The 10,428-nt window shown below is 38.9% G+C and overlaps 1 protein-coding gene across 3 annotated transcripts in view; it reads left to right on the forward strand.

The window, feature by feature from the left end:
* Nucleotides 1-1,643: 1,643 nt before the first annotated feature.
* The window catches only part of RMDN2 (regulator of microtubule dynamics 2), an 83,879-nt gene continuing 75,094 nt past the window's right edge, over nt 1,644-10,428 (forward strand). For 2 of the 3 annotated variants that reach the window (XM_032410320.1, XM_032410318.1), the window contains exons 1-2: nt 1,644-1,768; nt 8,966-9,433. In XM_032410320.1, coding sequence (XP_032266211.1) covers nt 8,982-9,433 — 452 coding nt within the window. In that variant the 5' untranslated portion in view covers nt 1,644-1,768; nt 8,966-8,981. Of the gene's footprint in view, nt 1,769-3,154; nt 4,159-8,965; nt 9,434-10,428 lie in introns of those variants that run through there. The other variant, XM_032410319.1, reaches the window with a different exon arrangement.

A 10,428-nucleotide genomic window follows, 5' to 3' on the forward strand; every position in this document is an offset into this window, starting at 1 on the left:
ACACCCCCCTTTAGTAGTTCCTTTGACGCTACACTCGAGTAAGGGTGGGGGAGTCATTTCTTCTTTTTTAGGTTATCCCTACAACAGTACCTGGCAAGGGTTGCTCCTCTCTGGGCTGTTTAGTTTTAACTTTACCAAACGTCAATGGCTACCACTATCTCAGTTTCTACCTCTCAGATAATTTTTACTGAGCAAGGAACAGAATCAACAATACTGGCAGCAGAGAGAGGGACCGGTGTTATGTAGGCGTACAGGAGTCCGGCTATTTTACCCTACTTCCTGGACTTGAAGAACAAGTCAGTACCAGCTGCCATCTTCCTTTTGGAGCAAAGAGTTGGTAAGGCCTTGTTCTTAGCTCACACTCCCTATTTTTATTGAGGATCTCTTCTGTGCTGTGCACTGAGGACATAGCAGTGAACAACTCAGTGGGCTGCTTCTGGAAAAGCTTTAATCGCAAGGTGCTTTAGGCTTCTTTTAAGTATTATAGAAGAGACAGTATCCAAATCATATTTGTATCCAAATCTTATTTAAAAAAACAAAAACAAAAAACCCTACGATCACCCTGCATAACACGTTTACAGTATATTGTATCCTGGTCAAACAAAACAAATATTAGCATTATATTGTAATATCCTTGCAAACCGTAAAATAAGAGTCAAAGTGGTTTTTGGAATGGAGTGCTCTTCTAGCTAGTTTCAAATCTTAGAAGTGTTAGCCTGCTGTCTTCCAGAATATAACTTTGTTTTAATAAAATGACTGTCGCTATGGCTAGGCTTAATTCTTTAATGCAGCTTGCTTAAAACTCAAAAAACACCTTATAGTCTCAAGGATCCTATAGAATCCCCATCAGTAAATAGCATCGTATAAATGATAAAATAAGCTTTTTAATTTTTCGTAGAGCAAGATTTTTTTTTTTTTGATAAATAGGAGTGATCCGTTAATCCCATTCAGTACATTGGTGGGGAATTTAGTAATCAAGACTAAGTTCTGTGCAAGCCTAAATTTAAAGCTCAAAGTGGGGGCAATACAGAAAGGAGTGTTTTTGTTTGGCAGAGTTTGTTTTCATCGTACAACCCACAGAAAAGTGAAGTTGGGTAAAATCTCTTATGTTAGGGATCTGAGAAGCCTGTGGTTTTCAGCTAAAAGCAACTCAGAATGGTGGGGGTATGAAGAGGTTGGGGACTTTAGTCATTAAAATGGAACCTGAGTTAAAGTTAAGAAACGTGGTCGCGGACACGATTACTTATTAGTGTAAGACGTCTGCGCCACCCTGTAATGCAGATCAAACTTCAAGGTTGTGCCTAGGAGGGGAAACAAAGAAGGGTATACAGGGCGAGGGGTGAGTCTGGGCGCGGGAAAGAGCCAGGGGCAGGCGGGTTTGGGGAGCTGCAGTGATGGGACGAACGCGCTGGGCCGGGCGCCCGGGGAGACGGGCTTGGAGGGACGGCGGCATCCCGGCAACAATATGCGGCGCGGGCCGAAGCGCCGGCGGAGCGCATTCTCCTTCTGGAAAAGGTGCGCTGGGCGCCGGCCCGGGTCTGTCGAACCCCCGCGGGAAGAGGCGGGAGCCGTAGGGCGAGCGGCCGCGGGCTCCTCCCCCGGCGCCTCCGCTCTCTGGGTCAGGACGCGGCGGGCCGCGGGGCCGAAGGTGGGGACCCGCGGGCTCCGGGCTGCTGTCCGCCGTCCGCCGCTCCGCTCCCGTCCGCCCGGCCGCAGGTCCCGGGTCCCCGTTCTCCGACCGCGGAGAGACCCGCGCGGCGAACTCCAGGTGCGTGCGGAGGTGGGCACTGGGCGGCTCGGTGGGCAGAGGCCCGACGCGCCGGGGGTGCGGAGGGCTGAGGCGGCACTTCCGGCGGCCGCCGCGGCACTTCCGGGTTCCGCGGGCGGCCCCGCCGCCGAGTCCCTGCGGCGCATCCTTCCGCCGGCCGGCGCCGCGTTGCGCCGTCCCGGGGGCAGAGTCGGCTTCCCTGGAAGCCCTGTCGAGCCGGCGTCTGGAAGCTTCAGTCCTGGAGCTCGCAGGTGTTTCCACGCAGGCCGCCCGTCGTGGGTGCTGGGGAGCTGGCGGTGTGCTGCCGGCCCGGCGGCTCCCTGCAGACCGGAGGACTTGCCGCCGGAGTCACTGGGTCGCCTCATAGCCTCCGCTCCGCTTACCTTTCAGCCTCCGGCAAACATTTTTGTTGTGTTGTGTTTTGCTGTGACTCCGATCCTCTGCCTATTTTACTACAAAAGGAAGGCCAAATTTTCAGTGCCACAGATATTTGCAAATAAGGCAAACATCAGCGAGCCCTGAGTTTAAAAGAAATTATTAAACAGGGAAAATAGTGAGAACCTGATGAAATAGGAGTATTAGAATTCACTTAGAAAGTACTAGGTTATCCAGGTCGCTGTGAGGAATCTGATTGCCAATTCAAGGTCTCAGAGGTAATCCTTTGGGAAACAAACCTCAGGCCTGAGTGTAACCCATGATGTTCCTTTCCCCTTCTTGCAAAATTTTTCATACATCTTCCAAGTACCAGAGTTACATTTTTATGTGCTTCCCCCTAAGATTCTGCTGAGTTAAATGAATATATATGCTAGATATTGCTGAAAACATTGTAATTTGATAAAGCACAATTTCCATTTCTAAAAATTAATTTTAATGTAGAAATTTCTTCAGCGTTAACATTTTGGTGATTTATTACTTCAGTAGGATTCTTGGTTCTCATCTGCAAATAATTATGTATTACCCATTAATTTTAGATGCCAATATTTTTTATTAAAATAATGTCTCATTTTCTATCATTACTAGCACCTTACAAACCAAACTTGTAAGGGGAATAATACTTAACATTTGATTATCTAGTCAATATATTTTTTAATTACTGTTTTTATATTAAAGTATAGTGTACACTAATTTGACAATTAAACATATAAAAGTTACATAAAAAATGTAATATAACCTTTGAAATTATACTGCAGGTAAGCAAGTATTCTGATTTATTACTTTGCTAGCTACTTTTTTTTTTTTTTTTAAGATTTATGTATTTTTAGAGAGAGAGAGTGAGTGCAGGGGACAGGGGCAGAGGGGAAAGGGAGAGGGAGAGTCTTAAGACTCCAAGGTAAGTCTGAGGAGGGGCTCGATCTCACTGCCCTGAGCTCATGACCTGAGCGGAAACCAAGAGTCTGGCACCTAACCAACTGCGCCACCCAGGTGCCCCTGCTAGTTACTATTTTTAATGAGTGGCATTTTTCAGATTGGTGGCTTAGAAGCAGGTGTATTTTATACTGATATAAAATTGAAACATAGCTTGCTCTATTAGTCTCTAATTGTGGTTATTCAAAAGCAATACCTGCTCCACTGATTGATTGTTGTTTTTCCCCCAGTTGATTTTTATAGTTCTGAAATCCTGAACATCTCTGCCCAGTTCAGCATCCTCCTTCGTATCCTTATGGATGCTTTCTGAATCTTCCTCATGCAGCAGTACATCCAGGAGTAATCAGGGTAACAGTTTTCCTGTCCTAGTCAGATGGCCCCTTGACAGCTGTATGCCTCAGTTTGCTTATCTGCAATAGAGATAATAACAGGACCTGCCTCCAAGAGATAATTTGGAATCGGTATAATTCCTAAAGAAAAGGTCAAACAAAAATTCATGCTCCTGGCCACCTATTTAAACCTGGGACAGTCTCAGGGATAAGATCGCCTTCCTAGGTAGATTTTGACTTCAATTTATTTACTTGATTAAATGAAAATAATTTCAAACTAGGCTATGTTTTTTCATGTAAAGTTCAAGGAAGGCCCAGCAGGAATGAGCCAAGAAAGCAATCAGAATAGGAAGATTTCTTTTAATAAACCTCCGGATCAGCATATGAACATTCTGCATTAATCTTTTTATTGACAAAAAGCCAAGAAGATCAAGTTTGATGCATGGTTATTAGATGTAATGCAAATGGAAGTCATGGGCACGTAATGACTTTTCTTAATATCTGTTGCCTTTTTGCAATAATCTTTCAAAATAATTTAGTTTGGTGATAAATTTTTTGTGTGTGGAAATAAGTATACAGCTAATAATAATTACCCACAACTTCAGCTGCATTGATCCGAATCTACTGCTGGCCTGTCTCCTGTTTGGGATAGGTGAGGACGAATGGTTAGACTTACAGTTCCGTTCTACCAATTAGGTAAAAATGCTTTTTGCTTAAAAAAAATTAATTCCAGGCAAACTTCCCTGAGGTCAGGCAGGCCAGATTAAGCACACAGCCTTTCTCCTAGAATCTTTGGCTTTAGAAGAAGGGATTCTTAATTCTCTTGGATATAATATTCACTAACATCTGAGGTAATTTCTGGAAAGTTACTATTTTAAAATCATTAGTCCTCTTTTACACGGAGACCTGTAATGAAATGGAGCATCCAAATAGGATCCTCCCTGCATTCAATGTATATCCTCTATTATATTACTTAAGGAATCTGAGAAGACATTCTCTTAGGCAGACTTCTTGGAAATAATCTTCTTATTCACTCTCCTATGTGGCACCATTTGAAACACCACATTTAGTTGCTCATTTAGAGTATAATAAACAATGGCTTGCTCAAGTATGTGAGATCATGGGATATAGACCATAGGAAGGTACGTTTCAGGTATACAGCTGAATTCAGAATTCGCATCTTTCCAGGGCTCCTTCCCCTGTTCTCACGCTCAGCTGTTTATTTTGTTTCCTAGTTCACTTGGAACAATGAAGCATCCACAGAGAACTTTCATAAGCTCCCACTGTCACATCTACCCACCTTCCTGAATCTGCTCACATAATCTGCCTTTTCTTTCATTCCTATGAATGAACGGTTTGTGTTTCCATCAAAGGTCAACGTCTGTGCCTGGGTACTGCAGACCATCCGTCCCTCTGCCTTCTCAAGGTTACTGCTGCAGTGATTCTCTGATCTTTTACTTCATCATTTTATCTTCCTTTTAAAAAAAAATTGGATCTTGTCCATGCCCAAATAGAAATGCTATTATTTCTCCCATCTTTTTGGCACCATTTTCCAATATAGTCATGACATCATTTCTTCTCTCCTTACTTGCTGTTTGCCCGTTTGTTCTTTTTTCTCCCTCTTCTGACTTCTTTTGGACTAATTGAATATCTTTACTATTACATTTTTATCTCCACTCTTGGCTTATTATTTATACCTTTATGGAGTTTTTTAAACTGTTCTTGTTTGTTTAGTGTTTGCCCTGGATTTACAACTGCACATCTTTAACTTACTATTATGACACTGCATTATAATCCAAGACCCTTACAACAGTATGTCCTATTTTATCCCCTCCCATACTTTGGGCTATTGTTGGCCTCATTTTTTACTTCTACATATGTTATAAGCCCCATAGTTGGTTAATATCATTTTTGCTATAATAAGCGAATGTTTTATAAAGAAATCTTAAAGTGAGAAAAATGACTTTCATATTCACCCTCGTATTTGCCACTACTGATGTAATTCATCTTCTGTGTAGATTCAGGTTTCTATCTGTTATCATTTTCCTTCTGCCTGAAGAACCTCTGTTAGCATTTCTTGTAGTGTGTGTCTGATGGCAATGAATTCTCTCAACTTTTCTTTGTCTAAAAAAGTCTTTGTTTGGGACGCCTGGGTGGCTCAGTCATTAAGTGTCTGCCTTGGACTCAGGTCATGATCCCAGGGTCCTGGGATCGAGTCCAGCGTTGGGCTCCTTGCTCAGCCAGGAGTCTGCTTCTCCCTCCGCCTGCTTGTGAGCTCTCTCTCTCTCTGACAAATAAATAAATAAAATCTTGAAAAAAAAATAACCACTTTAAAAAGTTTTTGTTTTACCCTCATTTTTGGAAACTATTTCACTGGGTATAGAAATGTAAGTTGACAGTTTCTTCCAGTACTTTAAAGATGACACTCCATTGCTTTTTTGCCTGAATAGTTTCTAAGGTGATTCGCTGAGACAATGTGCGCTGTAATCTTATCCTTTTTTCTCTGTGCACATGATGTCATTTTTCCCCACTGACTACTTTTAAGATTCCTTCTTTATCACTGGTTTTCAGTGTTTTTGTCTAATTTGGAAATTTTTTGGCCATTTTTCTTTCAAATACTTTGTATACCCCTTTTTCGTCCCTATAACTTGAACTATATATGTCTTAGACTGCTCGATATTGCCATAGGCTGTGCTTGGTTTTTCATTTTTTTGTTTCTTACTCTTAATATGTGTGTGTGGTGTATGTATATACACATATTTTTTAATTTTTAAAAATTTTTTTAAATTTAAAATTTTTTAAATTTTTTCATTTCTGTGTTTCATTTTATATGGTGTCTTAGTCCATTGGAGCTGCTGTAACAAAATACCATAGACCGGGTGGCAGCAGAAGATTTATTACAGAACAACAGAAATTTATATCTCACAGTTCTAAAGCTGGGAAATCCAAGATGAAGGCACTGACAGATTCGTTGTCTTATGAAGGCCAATTGGTTCATAGACGGCACCCTCTCCTTATAACTTTACAGGGTGGAAGGGTGGAGGGGTATCTGGGGGTTCTGTTTTATGAGTGCCCTAATCTCATTTATGAAGACTCTGCCTCCTGAAGGCCCCACCTCCTAATACTATTACCATGGGAATTAAGATTTCAACATATGGATCTAGAGAAGACACAAACATTTAGTCTGTAGTAGATGGTTTCTGTTGCTTTGTCTTCGGGTTTGCTGACTTTTTTCTCCAGAATGCTTTTTCTTCTATTAATCTCATTCAATAAAATTTTATTTCAGATGTTTTATTTTTCATCTCCAGAAGTTCTATTTGGTTCTGCTTAATACCTTCTATTTCTCTCCTCATCATGTTTATGTTTTTCTTTAACATATTTTTGATATTTATATTAAATAGTGAACATATTTGTAATAGTTGTTTTAACATCCTGTCTGCTAATTACATCATCTCTGTCATTTTCCTGCTTCTTTATGTATTGAGTAATTTTTGATTGGATGATCAACATTGCGATTTTATGTCATTGCATTCTGAACTTTTTCAGTTCCTTTAAAGAGTTTTGGACTTTCTCTTGGATACAGTTAAATTATTTGTGAATTAGTTTGATCCTTTGGAGGCTCGTTTTTAATCTATTTTAGAGCAAGTCTAAATAGATCTTAACTCTAGGGTTAATTAGGCCTCATTTCCAAGGCATCACCCTTCTGAGATCTCTACTGAAAGTCTCAGATAAAAAAAAAAAAAAAGAAAAGAAAGTCTCAGATATTTGGTAAACACTCTCTATTCTGGCTGGTGGGAATTTGTGTAATCTTTAGGAATAGTTAGGTTTATAGCTTCCTGGAAATTGTTCATTTGCCTGGCCTGATGGGGTTTGATTATGCATGTTCAGACTGGTATTCAGTTAAAGATTTAAGGAGACTCCTACACATATTTCTAGAGCTCTTTCTCTACATACTTTCCTCATCTTCAGTACTGTGCCACACGAATTCTAGGTCCTTCAGTTTCTCTGAACTCTGTTCTCTGTTCAGCTCAATAGACTACCAGGCTTTGTTTGGTTTTCCCCTTCCTGTGCCATAGTCCAAAAATGCCTCCAATTAAAAACCAGGGAGATCATAGGACTTCCCTCATTTGTTTCCTTTTTCTTGGGGATCATGGGTAGCAGTGCTATATCAGTCTGCTCCTTGAGAAAGTGTCAAGAAAAACAAACCAGAAATTTCATGAATTTAAATTCCTATAACAGACAGTTTACCATTATTTGTAACATTTCTCTCAAATTGCTAACAAAATTTAATAAGGGTGTTTGCAAAGTACTGGATATTGATGGGAAGATAATTTGGGGAACTTCAAAGTCTGTAAAGAAGCCTCACTATATTTTATTCTAAACACAGTTTATTATAGTACTAACATACTTATTGTCATTTTAAAGTCTTGGAAGGAAAAGGACTTTATATTATTATAAATATTATATTTATATTATATTATTATATTTTATATACTTATTTATATATTTAATATTATATATTTGTATATAATATTATATATGTTTATTTAATAGTATATTATGAATTATATTATACTATTGTTTTCCATTAATGGTCTTCTGATTTTAAGAACAGAGATAAACAATAAAACTTGTGAAGATGGGATATACCAAAGAAAAATCATGGTGCATTTAGTCAGAGTAGCTGAGTTTATGTGGAATTAGGCAGGCTAACGCTTGAACCTTGAATGTAAAACAGTGAAAGTTCAGATGGAGAGAAGAGTCAAAGAAAGGACATTTTTGCTACTTTAAAAAAGAGGAAAATTTGAAAGAAAATAAAAACATTAAGACCTCAGACAGAAATAGAAATGTAAAGAGCAGAGGCATTCTGGGTCAAAAGGAGAAAGGAGATGAAGCCTGCATGTGTTAGCATTTTTGCTCTGCGTGCTGAAAAAAAAAAGAGATGAGGTGGGTTATAAACTTGCCAGAGCTTTCTGATATATTTTATATTCCAAATCCTTGGGCTTTTAAAATGTTTATTACTCTAAGTATATATGTGAACTGGGTACTAAGAAAAAGCTCCTTGGACTTCCTTACAGATTGGATAAGACTCAGAAATCAGCATACTAATTTTACACAGATAAAGGGTGAAACACAGTTAAGCACAATTTGAATTCTCAAATAGCTTTTTTTTTTCCAGAAATGTATAATGATGCTTTTACCACTATACATCATACTCTTTAAAAATTCAGATCAGTCATGTAGAATACAAATTCTGAATTAAAATAGAAACTTTACACTGGACTTCAGTGATATCCTTAAAGTAAATCTTTCGATGGGGCCACATACATTTTAGGGGTAAATATATTATACTTATTATTATTTATAAATTTTAGTTTATGATTTATCGTGTGTGTGTGTCTATGATGTAGACTTGACTTCTCTTGATTGAGAAAGCTTTAATATTTTTGTCTTGGGCGAAGACAGAAACAACATTCATTTACATTTATGCTTTCAATTTTAGAAACAAAACCCAAGAAATGCCTCATTCCACAAACAAAGAACTGATACTTGGTATCATGGTGGGAACTACTGGAATCAGCTTGCTTCTTTTGTGGTACCACAAGGTTCGTAAATCAAGGACAACATTGAATTTACCTAACTTTCTTTCTCTGGGTAATAAGTTTGATTCCGTGACTTTTCAAGATGAAATGTGTAATGGCCAAGGAACAGCCGCAATCTTTCAAGGAAGGCAGCTTCAGATACTGGAGAAGTTAAACGAATTACTGACAAATATGGAAGAACTCAAAGAGGAAATCAGAGTTCTTAAAGAAACCATTCCAAAGCTGGAGGAATATATACAAGGTGAACTTGGAGGGAGGATAACTGTTCATAAGATAAGTCCTCAGCACAGAGCTAGAAAAAGAAGGCTTGCCACAGTTCAAAGTTCTGGAACAAGCAATAGTTCAGAGGAAGCAGAAAGTGAAGGAGGGTAAGTTTCTTGATGATGTTTCCCATGCTGAATTGATTATTTATCTCATTATTGCTATTAGTTAGATACCTTCATTATACATTTCCAGTTATGTATTTTGCTACGAATAAGATTAAAAAAAGAAATGATTTTTTGGCTTACATCATGATTAAAACTATATTCAATAGTGGTCTGTATTTAAGATAGTTTAGACTGCAATGACAAAAAGAATATAAGTGACTTGCTGGCACCAGGTGCCATCATGTGAGTAATAAAAAAGTCATTAATTGTTTGCCAAAATGTGTAACCTGTTTTTATATGTGCACAAGGTGTCACCCCTTATATAAGAACTGCACAAGAAGTGCTCTCAGCTAGAACTTTCTGTGATGACGGAAAAAGTCTAAATCTATGCTGCCAGTACGGTAGCCATTAGCCATCTTAGCCATTAAGCACCTGAAATGTAGCTAGTGCAAATGAGAAACTGACTTATTAATCTTATTTAATTGTAATTAATTTAAATAGCCATGGGACTAGTGGCTTACGGAATTGGGCAGTGAAGACCTAAAAAGATTTGAGAAGGTACAAGTGATTCAGTTTCATCCTCACCATCCTCAGTGGTAAACCTTTGAATTCTAAAACCAAGAACATAAAAAATATTCTTTTAGAAGAAAAACAAATGATTTATGAGTTTAAAAAAACCTGTGCCCAGCTAGTGTTTCTGAGGTGTAAAATAGGCAAGTAAATAAAGAATCACTAGAGGTTCTTTAGGGCAGGGACACTATGTTTATTTTGTTATATTCTTTTTTTTTAATTTTTTTATTGTTATGTTAATCCCCATACATTACATCATTAGTTTTAGATATAGTGTTCCATGATTCATTGTTTGTGCATAACACCCAGTGCTCCATGCAGAACGTGCCCTCCTCAATACCCATCACCAGGCTAACCCATCCTCCCACCCCCCCTCCGCTCTAAAACCCTCAGTTTGTTTCTCAGAGTCCATAGTCTCTCATGGT

This window comes from Phoca vitulina, unplaced genomic scaffold (genome assembly GCF_004348235.1).
Source record: "Phoca vitulina isolate PV1807 unplaced genomic scaffold, GSC_HSeal_1.0 scaffold12, whole genome shotgun sequence".
Classification (NCBI taxonomy): Eukaryota; Metazoa; Chordata; class Mammalia; order Carnivora; family Phocidae; genus Phoca; species Phoca vitulina.